Source organism: Platalea leucorodia, assembly GCF_965183815.1.
Source record: "Platalea leucorodia genome assembly, chromosome: W".
In the NCBI taxonomy this organism is placed as follows: Eukaryota; Metazoa; Chordata; class Aves; order Pelecaniformes; family Threskiornithidae; genus Platalea; species Platalea leucorodia.
The window spans coordinates 24,927,422-24,947,300 of NC_138859.1; the positions used below are offsets into that span (position 1 = coordinate 24,927,422).

The 19,879-nt window shown below is 50.0% G+C and overlaps 1 protein-coding gene across 1 annotated transcript in view; it reads left to right on the forward strand.

Annotated features, from left to right (window-relative positions):
- Positions 1 to 3,930: 3,930 nt before the first annotated feature.
- LOC309601586 (mothers against decapentaplegic homolog 7-like) overlaps positions 3,931 to 19,879 on the forward strand; it is a gene marked incomplete at its 5' end in the record, with an annotated part of 28,026 nt that continues 12,077 nt past the window's right edge. Inside the window, 4 exon segments of the mRNA XM_082334687.1 lie at positions 3,931 to 3,963; positions 3,966 to 4,593; positions 5,150 to 5,203; positions 10,439 to 10,510. Of these exon segments, the coding sequence (XP_082190813.1) occupies positions 3,931 to 3,963; positions 3,966 to 4,593; positions 5,150 to 5,203; positions 10,439 to 10,510 (787 nt within the window).

Below are 19,879 nucleotides of genomic sequence, written 5' to 3' on the forward strand. Positions count from 1 at the left end.
GAAGAAATTTTTTACAATGAGGGTGGTGAAACACTGGAACAGGTTGCCCAGAGAGGTGGTAGATGCCCCATCCCTGGAAACATTCAAGGCCAGGCTGGATGGGGCTCTGAGCAACCTGATCTAGTTGCAGATGTCCCTGCTCATTGCAGGGGGGTTGGACTAGATGACCTTTAAAGGTCCCTTCCATCCCAAAGCATTCTATGATTCTATGATTCAAACAGATTTTATTCCTTCTTATGGGTTAGCAGCAACCCTGGTACATTTTGGGACAGGTTTCTGGTCCAGGCTGACATTTACCTGCCCATGAGCAATGGGCACAGGCTGTGGGTATCACCCCCCTTTCAGAGCATCTCCCCAACCCAGGTACCATGCATATTTTTATCAGCTTCATCATGCTTATTTCTGTATTTTCCATATGGGCACATACACATGGTCTGTTTAAACAAGTTTGCAGGGTTAATTAGAAAGCAGTTCTTTATCAGTTATTTAATATTTAGCACTTCCGGAGTAATTTTCACCTGCAGAGATCACAAAGACAAGCAAGTGCTGCTGGCCCAGCTGTATGGATGGGCAACCAGAGGTGCTAAAGCCCAGGTCCCTACTCACGGGGAAAGGGATGTGCCCAAGGTCACCTAGAGTACCTATGGCAGGGCCAAAAAAAATATACTATTAACTCCTGGACCCCATTCTTATTCTCCATCCCTTCACATCATACACCACATTATGCTTTTTGTCACTCTGTTCATGACAATAATCGCAGTCGTCAAGTCATCGGCAAGGCAAGAGGAATCGCAAAGGGGAAAAAAAACCCTAAAGACATCAATCTCATTTATAACAGCTGGGAAAGTTTTTAAAATTTAAAAAGTATAATGCATGTATTAATGGGCATGTCCAGTGTGTCTTTCACCAGCAGATATGGGAATGAGAAAGAATTCTTTTTTTTATTCCCCTGTCAATTTACCACATGCATCACAGTGGAAAAGGGATTGAGGAAATCAGCCTCAGTGTATGCAAGGTCACTCCGGAGGCTGGTGAACAAGATGTTAAACTAAAAATGTTATCAAATTTCCATTTTTCAGGATGCAGAGGTGACCATTTTAAAAGCAATGGGATTTTCTGGCAAGTGCAGCAGACCCAGACGCTGATGCTATTCTGCTTCAGCACACTCCTCTGTCACCCCAAGGCCAGATGGCTGCACCCTGGGCACCCTGCAGCTCACCCGACCTCTGAAATGGCCTCGGCTGCAGCATCAGCAACTGCAGAATTTGATGGGCCATTTAATGGGCAGCTTATACTTGTGCCTATTAATTATTTGGAGGTGAAGTGAGGAATCCATTTCTTTCCTCAGACTCCAGTTTCCTAACAAACCTTGAATTTTTCTTTTAGATGCCAGCAAATAATGTTCTTCCCTTCCTCAATTTTTTCATACTATTTATCACAAAGCAGATTTTGAGCAGATTTTGGGCCTGGGCAAGTATAGTCTCACGAACATTTAATAAGGCTGCTCCAAAATCTAGCCCCTAACTAATTTAGATCCAGATTCTGCAAATACCATGAGCGATTCCAGGCCCGCGAGGAGTCTCCCTGGCCTGCTCGTGTGAATATTTGCAAGACTGGGCTCTAAAATTATCCCTGCACTCCTGCCTGCACCAAAGGCAGGCATCCAGGAGAGACAACCCTGGGAATACCCTGCCTGCACAGCATGTTAGTTTTGTCCCCCCCTATGTTTTACTGCTGGTGTCTTGTTTAGTTGGGTGCAGTTGTTTTAGAAATAGATTTGCTTAGAACAGCCATGATTTAAGAGTCTTGGCTTCTACTTCCAATGCAATAACTGACTTACCGAGTGACCTTAAGCAACTTATCTGCCCGCATTTATTATATGAAAAGGCAGCTACTCATCCGTGGGAGTGCGTGTGGGATGGGGACCCTCAGGGACTTCTCCTGCCCTGCAAACCCTGGCGCTGGGAAGTCTAGCCGGACCGCAGCAGAGCTGCGCAAGCTGCACAGCCTCTTGGTGGCTCAGTTTCCCCATCCTCTGCAGGTTCTTGCTGGCAGAATTCGAATGGGGGAATCTGTGGAGTACCCCGGGTACCAGAAATTATTACCGCTAGTAGTACCCATAACAAGAATAGTCATAGTGCTACGTGCTAATCATTTCTGCTTCTCATTTTGTGAGAATTGAAGTATATTTACCCTCGATGAAATACTTTCCCTTCCTTTGGCGACAGGTGCTGTAAAAGTGCAAAGTATTATTAGCATTATTGCTTTTCGTGCCATGCCCTCTTTCGATGCCCAGAAGCATATATATTTTTTTTTATTAATTTTTTTAATGGCTGGATCGCGTTTAATACTTCAATATTTACAGCATCTCCGGCACACCCTGGCTTCGGGGGCTCCCCCCCGCTTTGCCCCCGCTGGGCGCCGAGGGGCGGTGCTGGGGGACGGGGGAACCGCTCCGCACCCGCTCCGCACCCTCGGCGGGGGTCCCCCCTTCCCGGGGCAGGGGTGGGGGGGGCAGCAGCCCCGGGCGCTACCGGCGCATCCCCGCGGAAGGGGGGGACCCACAACCTTTCAGCAACCCGAGCCGTCGCTTGCGCAAGGCGGTTAGAGATAAATATAATTTTTTTTTTTTTTTTTTTTTTTTCCCCCGGAGCGACACGGTGTCTAGACGCCCACGTGACGGGGCCGGGGCCAGGGCCGGGGCCGGGCCGGGCCGGGCCGGGGCCGCGCCGCTGCGCACTGCGAGCCGCCGCCGCCGCCGCCGGGGCGGGGAGGGGGAACGAGGAGAGGGGCGGGCGCGGCCGAGCGCGCAGGCACCGCGCCGCTATCGGCTCCGCTCCCGCCGCGCCCGGCTCCGCCGCCGAGGCTCCCCCGCTGCAAGGGAAAAGACGGAGGCGCTGGTGCGGGGAGGGAGCCTCATTGCAGCGAGCGGAGGGAAGAAAAAAAAAAAAAGAAAAAAAAAAACAACCAAGAAAGGAGGAGGAGGGGGGAGGAGGAGGAGGGGAAGGAAGGCAGGCAGGAAGGAGGAGAGAGGAGGAGGAAAAAAAAAAAAACCACCGAGCCAGACGCGCCGGCAGCGCGGAGAAGGTCGCCGGCGGGCTGCCCCCGCACCCATGTAAGCAGCGGCGGGAGCGGCTGACAGCGGCCCAGGCGCGGAGCGGGAAGCCCGGCTCTCCCCCGCCGGCAGCACGCTTCTGGGGAAGGAGGGGACACAGCCCCACTTGCCTTTTTTTTATTTTTTTTCTTTCTTTCTTTTCCTAGCAGCCGGATCAAGACTCCGTGTGTGTGTGTGTGGATTAAAACCTTTGGGAAGAAGGAGAAAAAAAAAAAACAAACCCAAACCCCGCATCAGGACGACCTGGGCTTTAAAAAGGGATACAACACTCTGGATGTGCTTGTTCTTCTCTTTTGTGATAGATGCTTAAACCGATTCCGACGTCCAAATCTTAGGGTTGGTGTTTTGGGTTTTTAATTTTTTTAAAATAGACATCCTTTTGGCTTGCTTTTTTATTTTTATCTTTCGATTCTGCCCTGCCTCGCATCAATCCCGTCTCTCCCCCCCTCCGCCCCCCCCTCCCCAGCACTGGCGGGTTGATGGGAGCCGCGGCCCCCGGGAGGCCGAGAATTCCCCGCGGCTCCAGCCGCGCTCCGCAACCGCGCAGGGCGGCGCGGCGCCGGCGACCTCAGCCCGCCTCCCCCAGCGCGATGCACCGCAGACTCTAGACGGGCTTTTTATTTTTCTTTTCTTTTTTGGGCAAAGCCAGAGCGAGCAGCGGTTCTCCCCCTCCCTTTTTTTTTCCTCCCCCTTTAATTTTATTTTATTTTTGTTTGTTTATTTGGTTTTGTTTTTCGCAGCGGGCAGAGGCGCGGGCCGGCGCAGCCCCCCGCGGGAGGCGGCGGGACCCTTGGCCCCAGCGCGGAGACTGGCGCATGCCACAGCCCGCCTCGGCCCCGCCGCCGCCGCCTTCCCCCTGCCGCCCGCCGCCTGCCGCTGCCCGCCGCCGCGTCTCGGCTCCCGGCCCCTTCATGCGCGGCGGACGACATGCCCGTTTTGTAGCCGGGGGCCTCTCCTCTCGTCCCGCATGTTCAGGACCAAACGCTCGGTGCTCGTTCGGCGGCTTTGGAGGAGCCGTGCGCCCGGCAGCGAGGAGGAGGAGGAGGCGGCGGCGGCTGAACCCGGCGCGGCGGCGACGGCCGAGGCCCGGGCGCATGTCTGCGGCGGGGGGCGCGGGTGCTGCCCGGGCAAGGCGGGCCGCAGTGTCCGGGCGCCCGCGGGCGCGGAGGCGGAACTGAAGGCGCTGACCCACGCAGTGCTGAAGCGATTGAAGGAACGGCAGCTGGAGGGGTTGCTGCACGCCGTGGAGTCCCGCGGCGGGGTGCGGACCCCCTGCCTGCTGCTGCCCGCCAAGGCCGACTCACGGTTGGGCCAGCACTGGTACCCGTTGCCGGTGCTGCTCTGCAAGGTGTTCCGCTGGCCCGACCTCCGCCACTGCTCCGAAGTGAAGCGGTTATGTTGCTGTGAATCCTACGGCAAGGCTCACCCCGAGCTCGTCTGCTGCAACCCGCACCACCTCAGCCGGCTCTGCGAGCTAGGTAGGCGGCGGGGGAACGGGGGGGCAGCAGGGATGGGGATGCAGCCCCGCTCGGCTCCCTGCCCACTGAACTTTTTTTTTCAGAGGGAAAAAACACAACAAAAGAAAAAACTTTGCAGTGCAGTGTTTTATACATTTTTTTTTTTTTTTTTTATTTTGGGGAGGGGGTGAGGACCCCCCCGCCCTCCCCGGGGGCCCCGGCGCGGCGGGCGGCGCTGCCTCCCCGCCGTCCCCGTACGGTGCCGGGGGATTAGGGGCTGCCTGGCGCGATCGGTTCGACCCCGGCGCTGCTGCGGCTCCGCCGAGCCAAGGAGGCCCCGATCAGACAGCCAGAGCGGCAGATAGCAGGGAGGCTGGCGCCAGACGGCCCCTTTTGTTTATCTGACAGCTAAATATCAAGGCAATCACCGCCTCGCTGCCCTGCCTCCAACCCCCAGAGCTAAGACAAACAGTTTTGCTAAAAGAATGCCACTGTTATCATAAGTTCCTATCTTTTTTCTTTTTTTTTTCTTTCTCATGGCTCTGCCTTTATTTTCTCTGTACTTTTCTAATTCCAGAGTCTCCCCCTCCACCCTACTCCAGATATCCAATGGATTTTCTCAAACCAACTGGTAAGTGGACTTTTTCAATGCAGACTGCAGATAAAAAAGGGAAAACAGCCCCTTTCTCAGGGGAAACGTCTCCTGCCTTTGTCGCACCACGATGCATTTCGCTTTTGGGCTGCTTGCGTGCTTCTGTACCTTCTGATACCCCTGGAAGAATTAACATAATTTCTCTAAGACACCCTCTGGACAAAACAGGATTTTAAAACTCTGGCAGGAAACTTACTTTAGGAGGGATTGCAATGCAGCACAGGCCTTCACTGCTCAAGTCACTTGGAAAGCCAAGAAAACCATGGGCTCCGGTTGTAAATGGCAGTGGTGCTGCTTGCTCCCGTGCCCCTGGGTGAATTTGTAGGGATTTAGGTGGGGATCCAGCACAGCTTGGGCTAACATCTCCTTGATGGCTGGGAATCCCAATGAGACTTGACAAATGGAGCTGGTAGAAATCTTTCTGTGTTTTAAGGGAGCCTAATCCCACCTTGTCAGGTTGAAAAAATTAGGAAAGGGGTTTGAAAAGTTACTTGTTTGTCATTTTTATTTTTTTTTTAGCACCGCTCTGCATGCCTGTTGCTTGTAATTGAATGTCAGGGTGCCAAGGGAGAAGCCCATTCGAGGCTGGCACCAGCTCTTTTGCGGTTGTCTGCATAAACTCTTGGTTGGCAGTGAGCTTGCCGGGTGTGAGATAAATCGGGCTGGAAGAAGGAGGAGAGGTGGGGAGAATCGGAAACGGGGGTTTGCTTGGGGAGGAGCAGCTCCTGGCTCCCCAAAGATTAGTGGATCTGGAATGTTGGCTGGAGCATGGTGGTCTCTGTGGTCGTGCCCCTCGGTCACAGCAGGCAGGAGGGGCATGGCGATGCAGGGAGGCAAAGATAGATGTATTTCTGAAGACCAATATCAGGTTTTTTTTTTTTTTTTTTTGCCAAAAGAGCAGTTTCTGTAAAATTGCTGCTCTTCAGTTTCTCGGGACTAGAAGAAACCCCAAACTTGAGGTTGCTTCGGACACAGAGGGTACCGTTGTGGGGTCCCATCCTGCCCACTACTTCCTCGCAGGCTGGACTGTTATTTTTCCCCTCTAAGAAACACTAATAACTCTTTTTGTGCCTTGTGGAAATAAGCAAAGCTGTTTAACGAACAATTGGGTTGCAAAGCATGAAATATTTTGCCTCAGCATGAAAAAACAGGAGATAAAGGCTCATGAATGAAAGAGGGATATTGGGAGTAGGCTCAGCATCCGGAGCACGTGCTGGGATGCAGAAGGGTTGTTCTATAATAGACTCTGAGGATCTGCTGGATCACAAAGTTTTGTGGATTTGGGTGAGATTGGCATCATTTTGACTGTGTCCCTGCTGGGGAATGCTCCCCCAAAAGTTTATATTTCTGCCTTTATTGCCTTTGTTTCTAGCCAACGATGATCCTGGCATGGGATGCAAGGGGGTTCGGAGCTGCAGGAGAGAAGGGTTAAAACTTGCCTTTGGTTTCCTGTAAAGATGTTAGGATAAATCTATTAGCAGGGTTTAAACATCCAATCTGCCTCTGCCAGGACCTCATTTTCAGTTAGCCGAGTGATATATTTATTCATTAGCAAGTATTGACATAAGGTAGCAAAATGTGTGTAAACAGAAAAGCCACAGAACATGAATGTGCCATTTCAAAAGGAAAAGTTATTCCTATCGGCCAATAGGATGTGATTAACGCTGCCCATTGGAAATGCAGAAACAACTGGGTTACTCACCAAAAAGTCCTCCTTTTTTTCCTTTTTAAAAGAAAAATCCATTTGGCAGTTGAACTCTTGATAATGGGGCCACGACAGGCACAAGCAGAGCCTGGAAGTCTGTTGTTGCAGGTGGGTTTTGCAAGCTCAGGGTTTCTCAGCGTTTCCTCTGTGGAGGGACCGAGGATTTGCCATCCCAGCATCGGTGCCATCTCCTGTGGCGTTTTCCCAGCCGTATGTTGAGGATTGCTCACAATGGGCTAGCTAGATGGAAGAGGGACAGTAGATGACAATGGGAAGGTGTGAAGCCTTTTGCCTGGCTGATGCACATGAGCCATCTTCTCCCCTGGGACCTTGGATGGGAACGGTCCCTCCATTTAGACTTGGGCAACTGCATCTGCCAGTGGAGCTGGGAACGCGCATCCAGCAGGAAACTTCTGCTTTTCCATCAAACGTGATAGTGGTAATAAAAATATTTAAGTATTTAGTGCTACGTCTTGTAAGTGTTTCATATGGATAGACAGACAGGAATACCTGGACCGGCACGGGCTCTGGCAGCAGTCGCCAGTGCCCGTGATCATAGAATCATAGAATGATTTGGGTTGGAAGGCACCTTTAAAGGTCATCTAGTCCAACCCCCCTGCAATGAGCAGGGACATCTTCAACTAGATCAGGTTGCTCAGAGCCCCCTTCAACCTGACCTTGAATGTTTCCAGGGATGAGGCACCTACCACCTCCCTGGGCAATCTGTTCCAGTGTTTCACCACCCTCATCATAAAAAATTTCTTCCTTATATCTAGTCTAAATCCACCCTCTCTCAGTTTAAAACCATTATGATGGGGATTAAAATTTTTTTTGGGGGGTGATGGAGGCTGAGACAGGCTGTGTTGCTTGCTGGAAGAAAGCAGGGATGGACAGGGAGCTGGGGGTCTGCTGCAGGCAGTAAAATGCCACATCAGACTGTATGTTGATAGAATAGATCTGGTTATTTGTGCACTCGCTGTAGAGCGAAAAGATCTGCCCTTGACAGCCAGGTTACCTGTGTGAAGGCTGTAAGTCCAGGCTGGTTTGCTTGTTCATCAAGGAGAGGACTTTCTCTCTTCCTTACACGGGACGGTTGCAGGGATGGGTGACAGTGGCTTGTGCAGGACCGGGCTCACCCTGTGATCCTGGAGGCATGTGGGAGCTCAGCATCCCCAATATCCCTGCAGGAACTGCCACTTGCAGCTGTGTTGGAAGCAAGATGGATAGTGGTGCCCCTAAATAATTCAAGCAGATGCTTTGACCCATCATTAAGTGGGACAAGGGGCTGCAAGTGGCTGTGTCCATCGTGCTCCTGGGTGGCTGGTCATGGTGGTGCTGGAGTATGAAAGTGCAGGAAACCCAGTGAGATGATGCTGCAGAGTCAAATGTCCTCCTGTGGCATCGTCTTTCAGGAGAGTTGGAGGTTTGGCAGCTTCCAGGAACTATTCGGCACCTTGCAAGGTTGGCTGGTGGCCACCAGGAATAATTGTATGTCTCCACGATGGCTTTATATAGTGGGAAGGCAGTTTTGGGAGGAGATTCACATGCAGTTGGCTTGATCCTACCTCTGATTCTACAACCTCTCTGGTGCTGAAAATAAAACAAACCTGAGTAACTCCTACTAGCGAGAGCTCTTGGCAGATCTGTGGGTGATGGAAAGAGTGCAAGGATGAAACCAGTCACATGTAGGGCAGAGAGCCCAGGAGGGTCCCACTTTTGGGCTTATCCCACACTTGACCATCATGCTTGGTCTAGAGTCGAGGTGCATCAGCTCTGTGTCCTCTAAAGAGATTTCAGAGGGTAATTAATTGATGAAGGGAACTGGCTGTTGGATGATGGGACATGGAAGGGAGCTGACAGCTGTAAAGAAGTCATGAAAGCGCACTTGGGCTTTCCTTTGATGGATACTGTGGACCAGGGAGTGGTCCAGCTGTTTAGGGAGATTCTGAATCTGTCCTTGTTTTCAGCCTCAGTGCAGAAATGCCAAATGGCAAATGGATTCAGAGTCAAACCGGAACAGTGCTGCCATAATGCCAGCATCACCCCATTGCTAGTCTTATGCATTTTAAGTCAGGATAGGATTCTCTTCTGCCATCCTGTCCAGTGTGCTAACAGAGGACCTGGTCACATATGATCCCTAGAGTAAGACAACACGGAAAGGGCAAATTATGTCCTTTATCCCACAGGGACTCATCAGGGAGCTGTAACTGGGGGCAGATGGAGCCCAGCACGGGGCAGGGTGGTCCAGCCTGCGTTCCAAAAGCATCTGTAGCCCAAGCAGTTGAAGCCATCTCGGGGAAAGGGCATGGGGAATCTTCTGCCTGGATTAGAAAGGGTTAAAAAAAGAAAAAGCATATTTCTTTAAAGCATAGAAAGCACAACAAGGCATTTAGAGAGTGTATCGTATACAGTATTTCACAAGTAAGTCCATTTCCTGTCTCCCCTATTGTTTTTGGTTTGATTAAGTATATCCTGTTAAACTGTATATTCCTGTTAGGGCTTCTACTTTACTCTGATAAAATGAGGTTATGCAGACAGGAATTTCTTTTTCACTGGGATTTCAGAGATGAAATCTGGAAAAATTACTTTATCAGTAGGAAGAAAATTATCTCTGCTCTCCTGGTGGCGGCCCTTGCTTTGAGATACAGCCATGAGCAAAATGATGTCATTAGGGAATCCAAATTTGATGAAACCCAAAGTCCCCGAGAACCTGCTGAGGACCAGAAGGTTATGTGAACTTCATGGATCTTCTCAGGCATGGAGTGTCCTTGAGCTTGTTTCCCCCATGATAGTGATCGAAAAGCTGGAGTTTGCCTGTACGACCAGGGGATCGGTGTTGGCTCTTGGCTGTTGTCACCTGGAGGAGCAGGCTTGGGATGGAACGGTCCAAACCCTGAGCTCAAATGCCTCCATGCATCAGGAGAAACCTCTAACGGGGTGGCCGATCTTACCCTGTCCTTGCCCTTTGGTGGTGCACAGAGGAGTAGATCCAGTTGCCCACCTGTCCCAGGAGGTGACAGCGGGGTGTAAGATCTGCCAGCAGCTGGCGGTGACAAAAATTGAGCGGGGGAATGCAAAGATAGACCGTTTGCCACAAAAGGGCGGTGATGAGACATTTCCCTTTTGGTTCCCATTTTGGTGAGTTACAGGTGTTGACTAAATTGGGTGCGTAAAGCCATGATTTAAGCATTTTTGGGAGCTTGCTTACATCGGAACGATGACAACCTTGATCTTATTACCCGGTGACTTGGCCAGAGAGGTGGCAGCCAGTCTGTAATTTTTGCTGGTCTATAATCAGCGTTGGCTGGTGATGAAGCGCAGTGCGCAGCCTTGATTGAGGCGACGAGTTAGGGTGGATGCTTCTTGATGAACTACCATCTCTGCACAGACAATTAGTAATTGCTTCCTGCTAAACCCTTTGGAATGTGTGTTCTGCTTGCAGTGATGCTGGGAGCCTGCGAAGAACCGCCTATATACTGATTTTTTTTTCTTTTCCTCTGCTCCGGCAGATTGTCCAGACTCTGTGCCTTCCTCCACTGAAACAGGGGGAACTAATTGTCTAGCCCCTGGGGGGCTTTCAGGTAAGACATCTCTTGTTACCCTTGATTTTGGCCATGGGTTGTGTTGACCGAGGGTCCTGATAGAAAGCAAAGTGATGCTGGGGAGTTTTGGGGATGTGAGTCATTGAGAAAGGCATGCTTGAAGGGGGAATTAGGTTTTGTTTCAGTAGCAGCCGTGTACCTCTCATGCAGAGGATGTGTTGAAATCCCAGGCGAGGTTCTCCATTCCCAAAAGCCCATGTTTCCTTTGAATTCCAGCCTTACGCTCCATTAATTTTTGGAGCGAGGCAGGAAGAGGCATGTTGGGGAAGGCAAAGTGATGTCGGCCACCCGTTCGTTCGGATGCATGGATTATCAGAGCAGGTGTGGTTGTGCCTTGCAGAAGGATTCGGCGTCAAGCTCTCCTTGACTTGGTGGTGGCACCTCTTGTCTCTGGGATGAGAGCCATGCTTGGGCTTTGCTCCTGGTAGAGTAACCAGCATCCCACATCTCATGCGTGAGGCTTGTGGTGCCTGGGGAGGAAAGGTGACCCCATTTTTTGCAGAAGACGTTGCAGAAGGAGTTGGGCTCGATGATCCTTATGGGTCCCTTCCAACTCAAGATATTCTATGATTTCCTTTGTTTTCCTGTTTGCCATCTCCTTCAGCCTCCAGGTGCCGTTATGGGATGGGGGTTTGGAAGGTGGTTTCCCCACCCCTCTTGGGCTTTTCATAGAATCCTAGAATGGTTTGGGTTGAAAGGGACCTTTAAACGTCATGTAGTCCAACTCCCAACACCTTTTCCAAGGTGTGATGTCTCCAGCACCTCATCTCCCACCCTGGACCGGCCAACTCTGTGGCTGGGCTCTGTCTCTACCAGGATTAAAGTGTCTGAAACCATGTACCTGCATGTACTTGCTGATGTTTGAAGGTGCTTTCCTTTGTGGGGATGTCTCAATGATTTATGATTTATGATTTATTCATTGCCTTGAAACTGGAATTTCAGAAATAAGTCAGTGGCGGCTGCACATGCGTGTGCATCTGCCCCTGCCTCTCTCCAGGAATTGCGTTCGGTATGGATGTCTTTAAGTGAGCCTTGTTTGTTTTTCTTTGGATGTAATATATACCGTCTGTTATTTGAGAGGGGAGCATATTGTTTGTTCAAAGGCCCTAATGAGAATTAATCAAACGGAGGGGGAGAGGGAACAGAGAAACTTGCTGCTTTTTTTTTTTTTTTTAATGCAGAAGACTGTTGGGTTTGTCTTTATTTTTTTTGCTATTGGAACCTATAGCTTTAGGGAAGAAAAAAAAGAGACTGTAAAAAGAAAAAAGGCAAGAAGCAAAACAACACAATAAGGATGTTGTTAGATTTTTTTTTCCTTTTTCCTCCTGAAATACACCCGTTGCAGAGGGGAGGAGAGAGTTTAGTTCCACAGGATACCACATGAAATAAGCAGAGGAAGTACTCGCTTTTAAAAGGGGGCTTTCTGTAAGGTTCAGCCTATTGATAACATCTCGCCTGTCTGCTCTGCTCCCGAAGGGAAGGCAGGAGGTGGGGGCTTGGGCTGCAGGAAATAACACGGCTCGTTCCCGGTGCCTCCCGAAGGGCTGTGGGAAGGGGAGCCCCAGCTCCTTAATAGAGCCTCCTCCCCAAAAGAAAGCACATTTCCTCCTGAAAATGCATTTTTTTACTTATTTTATTATATTTTTATTATTTCATTGGATTGGAGGGTTTTTTTGTCTTCCTTATCAAAGGTTCCCCCCCCCCCCCCAAGCCTGGAAACAGAACATTTTACAATTATTAACTGCTCTTTTTTCCTCCCCAAATGTAATTGTAACCATTTAGTTTAATGAGGAGCTGATAGGAGAGTTGACTCATGAAGGGATATGGTTAGCTACCCAAGCCCTGAAACAAAGCCGAATGCCTCCACATGAAAGAGCATTTGTTTTGAATTTGCTCTGATTTACTGGCATCTCCCTTCCATACACAGAAGTGCAACACTGAAAATTCCCAACTGGAGAGACCCAGTCAAGAAAGGAAAATAAATGCACTTTGCAGCAATCCTCCGAAGCTCACTTTCTCCTTTTTTCTACCCCCCCCTGCATATTTTAGTTAGCAGAAGGGTGTATTTGAAGAGGGCTTTAAGGAGTTATTAGCAGGGTACGTGGGGAGCACTTCAGCTTGGTCTTATCTAAGTTTGGGCAGATGGGGATTGGTGATGCTGGGTGGAGAATCCAGCATCCCTCATCCCCTCCAGACCAGGGCTGTACACACTGGATTTGCGGTTCCTTGATGAAAGGGCAGCTTTAAGAAAAGAAAAAAAACCCCTAATTTTGGTAGATTTGGAAGCTGGAGCAGGAGGATGAGGAAGAAGACATCATGGGTGGATGGTGGTGGTGGGTTCCTATAGCACCATAGGCTTTGGCCACCAGTGATGGGCAGTGGATGCTGGTGTAGTAGTGGTGTTCAAAGTCAGTAGACCTGCCCTAACGTCTGGAAGCTGGAAGGGCAGGATTTAGTGAGGCAGATCACTCTCAGCACCAAGAATTTGGGAATGGGGCCAGCCTGGGGTTCACAGCTACTCTGGCAGAGAAACTGCATGGAGGGATTGAGAGGATGATGGCAAGAGGAGCATTTAAAAGGGCATGGAAGTGAGTGCCCTGCAGCTCTCCATGAGGATCCTTTGATGAGGACGAGTCTCGGGTCTGGCCACCGCAGGGGTCACAATCTCCTCCTGGAGGCTGAAGGCAGTTTCATTGATGGATACCAGAGGCGCTGGAGGATGTGGGAGGGGGAGCAGCGTGGCTGGGGGGGGATGTACGGGGAGTGTTTTCTCCTTGGGATAACTTATCTGAGCCGTTCTTTCCCTCCCTCCGCTTTCTGTTCTCCTTCCTGGCCCAGGAATGCAATATTGGGTAGTTCTTCACGCTGTGATGGTGTCCTCATCCCACCTCCACTGTCTCTTCCCCAGACATCCCATTCTCCGGCTGATGCACCCCTCGCTCCCCTGAGCTGCTGGCTCTTGCTTCCATATTCTTGCCTTTATTTATTTTCTTATATCTCTATTTTTCGGTGGTCACTCTGTGGGAGGTCAGGACTCTTTGCTCATGGTGTCTCCCACTGAGATGGTTGTGCTCAGGTATTACCAGTCCAGATCCTTCATATCCTCAACATGGTTAAAGAAGAAAGCAAAAATAGCCCATTGGAGATAGATAAAAATAATTTCCGTAAATAGGAGGCAGAGGGTGTTTTTCCTATATTTTGAGCTGACTCGTTCCCAGCAGATGTGTTTTGTGATGACTCTTCTTTCAAACAAGCAAAGCCATGCTTGGAGAGCCTGGAGGTGGCCAGCCTGTGGTCTGATGGCATCTGATTGGTGGGAGCTGAATTCCCATACAACCCATGGAGGGGCTCTGCTCCGAGGGTAGAAGTGAGCTGATGGTGGCTTGATGGTGTTGGTGCTGGGTCTCCATGGGGTGCTCTCCACCCAGCCCTGGACATCTCCCTCTTGGTGAAGGGTTTAGAGGGGAAGCCGTACGAGGAGCAGCTGAAGTCACTTGGTCTGTTCAGCCTGGAGAAGAGGAGACTGAGGGGAGACCTCATCACGGTCTACAGCTTCCTCACAAGGGGAAGAGGAGGGGCAGGCACTGATCTCTTCTTCCTGGTGACCAATGATAGAACCCGAGGGAATGGCAGGAAGATATGCCAGGGGAGGTTTAGGTTGGACATTGGGAAAAGGTTCTTCACCCAAAGGGTGGTGGAGCACTGGAACAGGCTCCCCTGGGAGGTAGTCACGGCGCCAAGCCTGACAACATTCAAGAAGCAATTGGACAATGCCCTCAGACATATGGTGTGATTTTTGGGGTTGTCCTATGCAGGGACAGGAGTTGGACTCGATGATCCTTGTGGGTCCCTTCCAACTCAGGGCATTCTATGATTCTATGATTCTCTTGACCCATGTGTGGCATGGGGCTTGTGGCTCTTGGCCAATGGAAGGTTGTGGTGCCCATGGTGGGCAAGAAGGTGGCTCTCCTGCAGGACAGATGAATGGTGCTGGATCTGCTGGCAAAGTGAAGCTCTCCAAGAAGCAGAAGGAAAGCAAGATAAGCTGGCTTGTGTCCTTGCCACCTCTGCTGCTTTTTTATTTATAGGGGCTATTGATAAAATACCAAACCTGAGAGTTTATCCTGATTTCAGCCCAATCCTGTTGACTTGCCCTGACTATGGAACCACCCCAGGGTCTCCTGGAGCCAGTGGATGTTGAGTGATGGTGCTTGGTAGGTGCTGGACCAAGGCTCTGCAAGGCTTGAGGCTGGGAGACCAGCAAGGCTCTTCTGGAGCAAGCGCAGCCTCAGTTTCTCCCTCCCAACTCCTCTGCACTGAAAAGACAGGAAAAGACTCTGGAGGCTGCAGAAACATCAGTGTCGCTCCCTGCCCTGGGTCTCCCATCGGTGGGACCAATTTAATTTCATCTGGTTTAAGGGACCGCTTGGCTGAGTGACATTTCATTCCGAAATCGCGGACAGGCCGGGAATGTTTCACTATGCCTCTGATCCCCACTGGTATCTGCTCACCAGGGAAGAAGCACCTTGTCCAAATCCGGAGCTATTCGCCCCTTGAAGCGGCTCCCCATTGCTCCCCCCTGCCCCATGTAAACAGGATCCCGCGCGGTTTCTCCAGCAGAGTCCTGCCTGTGTTTTCCCATTCCCCCCTCCTTCCACCTCCCTCGTGTACAGAGTTTATAACCTCCTGTGAATTGCCTTTATTTACAAATTGGCATCCTATTTTAATCTGAAATTGAGGCATCTTCCTGTGGAACTAGGATTGTATATTTGTCCCAGGGATAAACAATTGCTTGGGAATTTTTTAAAAGTCACTTATTCTTGGTTTATTTTTGAGCATATGTCCTTTTAATATTTTTTTATTTGCTTTGAGCACCTCAGGGCATTGCACCCTTTCCTTCCCAGCCTCGTTGGAGACACAACCCCCCCTCCTGCTTACCTAAAAAACACTGTCCCGTCCTGGAAAGGATAAGGTTATCAGGGGTTAACACCAAGACGACAGCATTGGAGCCTCTGGAGCAAAACAGGCTGCCTGCCAGACTAGGAGCCTCGCACATCATCTGACCGTGGCCGGCGGGGAGGAGGGAGCCGGTGCTTGGCACCAACCCCAGAGCTCTTGGCTTGGCTGTCCGCTCTGGCTCCTTCAGCCCTGTGGGGGTATTTTTTAAGGGGGATCTCGCCAAGCGAGGACCCCCCGGGGACACGGCTAGGATAGCCCCTGTGCTGCTGCAGGGAGGCTGGAGGCATCCTCCTCCCGACTCCTGGCTCTTAGCTATTTAAAATCCCCCCAAAGCAAATAGGACCCATTTAATAATTACTTTTAAGTGCTCTAGAGCCTTTTGATCCTTTCCTAGATACCCTTCTAGGATGGGTTTTTAAAAAAAAAAAAATGATGGCAGAGGTGCCCCCCCCATTAAATGCCAGATGCTTCAATCCATCCCTGTACAGCTCCATTAAATTAATTTTTCGGGGTGCCACTGGATTTTCCCAACCAAACGGTGCTTTGAGAGCAGTTGACAATAAAATGCAGAAGAAGACCCCAGCACCAGCGAGTCCTTCATGGTGGGGACCATGATGGGGACCACTTGGGTTTTATCCCACAACCTGGTGTTTTTTAGGGAGGAATGAGGACAAAAAGGTGAATTTTGGAAGTTAGAGTTCCAGGGAGGGATTCAAATGGTGCTCTGCTCCCAAAACATGTCCCAATGAGTGCTGGCAACATGATCATTGGGGACATTTAAAACTCAATGGGACAAAAACACTCGTAGAGGAGCAGCCCTGGGCTGGCAGGGATGCGGGCTGCATCATTTCCATCCCTGCTGTCTGCCAGTGGGTATCACTTACACTAGAGGAACCAGTAACATTAACCACATGCATTTCCCCACTGCCAGCATGGGGGGATGCCTATTTCTAACCACGGCGGCCAAGACTGTAAACCTCAATGCTGGGTTAAAACGGGGTACACCCCATTTTAGGGTGCACAGGGAAAAATGGGGTGTATGGACCCCCCCCCCAGCTCTAACCGGGTGCTTTAGGAGGGTGATGGGCTGGGCAGCAGGTGCTGGCTGGGGCCTGGCGCAGGTGGGTGCCAGCCCCACTGCTGTCCCCAGCCGGCTTGAATGACCCACACTGCAGCCTGGCCTCCTGCCTACTGTCACAAAGGAGCTTCCTTTCCAGTTTATTTTCAGCGCTGAGATATTATTAACCGCTGAGGCATGGTCTCTGTTCTAACCACCCTTGCTTTTTGCCTAAATTGCTTTGTTTTCACCCCCTGTTGGCATGCTGAGGCCGCTGACTTGGCTCTGGGGCCACCGAGGTACCGGCTGCATCACGGCTGCTGTTGAGGAACGGGAGGGCACAAGCAACCTGATCATGCGTGGGGCTGAGGTCGGGGAAGGGAAGGAGCTCGGCGTCTCGCAGGATTTCTGCCCGCTGGCTTTGGATTAGCCCCTTGGGTTTGTTTTTTTTTATTTTTTAACAACTTCTTTTGATAAAAGCAGCATCTTGGGTGTTGCAGGCTGCCTCTTTCTCTGCAGTTTATTATTATTCTTCTCTTCTCTTCTCTTCTCTTCTCTTCTCTTCTCTTCTCTTCTCTTCTCTTCTCTTCTCTTCCCTTCTCTTCCCTTCTCTTCTCTTCCCTTCCCTTCCCTTCCCTTCCCTTCCCTTCCCTTCCCTTCCCTTCCCTTTCCCCTTCCCTTTCCCCTTCCCTTTCCCCTTCCCTTTCCCCTTCCCTTTCCCCTTCCCTTTCCCCTTCCCTTTCCCCTGCCCCTTCTGCCCCTGCCCCTTCTTTATTTTATTTTACTTTTTTAATACAAGAAAAAAGCTTTTCTGGGCCAGCATTGCAGGGATTTTCCACCCCCATCCAGGGAAGGGTGGGGATTCGCATCCCCCGTGCACGGACCTGCCACGGGAGCCACCCTTGCGGAGGGGGTCTTTGCTGATGGGTTCAAGCCATCGGGTCCAAAAAGCTTTTTCCAGGTGGTTTTGTGCTATTGGGGATGTGATGTGGTATTTGCTAACAGACAATCCTTCTCTCCCCTTTCTTTTTTATTTTCTTTTTTCTTTTTCCCTTGTTTTTTTTCCCCTCCCCTCTTTTGGGTAGCCATTTAAATACATGATGATAACTTTCACCCTGTTAATTAACAGGAAACATTGGGACAAGACAGGAAATTACATCAGTCTTTTATGAGGAAAGAGCCAAGAAAAAAAATACAAGAAAACATAGTTATTAGTGAAAGGAAAGAAAGTGCCGGGGGAGGAGGAGAAAGAAAAGGAGAGAAAACGAGAAAAAAACCCATTCCATGGGCCCCGCTTTTTCGAGGGAAGCTGCTCCAGTACTTTTATTTTATTTTGATTATGTTGAAAAATATTTGACTAGCAGGGTCACCTTTGCTTGAGCGCGACGCTCGAGCTTCCCAAGGAATCTTTTTTTTTTTTTTTTCATGCCTTTTCTCGGCTTCCTTCCCCAAACTGTGAGGCCTAGGAAGCTCTTGGCTGGGAGACTAATTTTGGTTTGGCTGCTCAGCCCTTCAAATTGGTCCCCACCCAGTGTCATTATCTTGGTTTTAACTTGCAAGGGGGGAAAAAAAAACACCCTGTAAGAACTGGCTCAGCCCTTCTCTACCCTTTTAACCTTGCTGCATAAAAAACCTCCTGACTTCAGCTCCCCGGTTAGGTTGTGCCAGCAACGCTGAAGCACCATGGGGTGGTTGCAGGAGGTCCTGGTGATGCTTCTGGTGATGCTTCTCCATGAGCGGTGGCAGATGCCCAGCTCTGTGGTCCTTCCTCATCCACCCTTGGGGATGAAGTAAGATGCCCGGTGGGGTGCTGGGTTTTGGCCAGCCATCTTTGGGGTGAAGCCCTGGCTCCCATGGGCTTTCCTGGCTTTTCCCTGAATACCTGGGCAGGCAAAAAAGCAGATTTCTCCATTAAATGAATAACTCGGAACCGCTCAGGCTGTTACGCCTTCGGAGCATCGTTACAAATATGTACCTATATGTATCCGTAATAAGCGAGGCTATGGATGGTTATATATATATATATGTTGAATATATGTAGGTTATATAGGTTTTATATATATGTAGGTTGAATATATTCAATATAGTGAATATATTCTCTCTATTATATATAGTGTATATATAGGTTGAATATATTCAACATATTCATTTATATTCATTATATTGAATATATCAAATATAGTGAATATATAATGAATATGTTGAATATATTCAACCTATATATAGAGGTTGAAAAAAAATTACATATATATATAGGTTGAATAGATTTTGTTTGTAGAGTTGCCAACGCTGCATCAAGAAGAGCTGGCTTTGCATTGGAGAAACTTGGGTGTTGGGAAGGTGGTGAAAGTTCAAACATCCTTCACTTTTACAACTGCTGAAGTTGGCTCCGGATCTGGTGATTTTTGGTGATGGAAACCGATGGGTTGAATTTATAGATGCTAAAAATTGCCAGGCATTGCTGCCGAGGGGGAGGTCCCTCCACGGTGGGTGATGCAAAATAATACTGGAGGGGTTGTGTGTCTGTTTGCACGTTGGTGTGCAAGGTGAGGTTTTGAGTGGAAAAGCAGGGAAAATAGCAAAATAGTCAAGAAATTAAACAGTGAGACAGGGTCCTGCTCACCCATGTGGGATGGCTGCTGGTGACCCTGCAGCTGGGCTCCAGCGGCACCTTCCTGGGCAGAGCAGATGGAGTAAATAACTCCATAAAATCATCCTTCGGGCAGGAATCAAATAACAGGAGTTTTATTTGGAAAAGGAGTCAGGAGTCTGAAGTCACATCACTGCGTTTGAACTGATGAATTCATTTTCTTTGGAAGCCAGGCTGAGACTTTTCAGCTCATAATAAGGAACAAGCTCATAAATCTTCATATGCAGAGGCCCGTAGTTTTCCTGTTCTTTGTCACAGCCAAGCATGGAAAATGTATCCCGGGTGTCAAGAGCATGAAGCCTTGACACACCTGAGATGTTGCACCGAGGTTATTTTCTGGAGCAGCTGGTATGGTACTGGGTTTGCCAAGCGGTGGTGCCGAGCCCCAAATCCCCTGGGCTTTGCCCCCGTGGGAGGATGCTGCTGGGTCTTGGTGATGCCCCAAATCCCCCAGGCTTTGCCCATCACGGGACGATGCTACTGGGTCTTGGTGATGCCACCCCGGCTGTGGCACAGTCTCTGCCTGGGACACAGCTCTGCCGCTGCCACTGAAAGTGGGGTGGGATGAGCACAAGGAGCTTTTTGGTTTTTTTGTTTGTTTGTTTTTTAATCTGGTTGCTGCTGACCTGCCCCGTTTTATAGCCCAGGGCGCACCTCTGCTGGCCTCCGTCTGCAAAAGGGG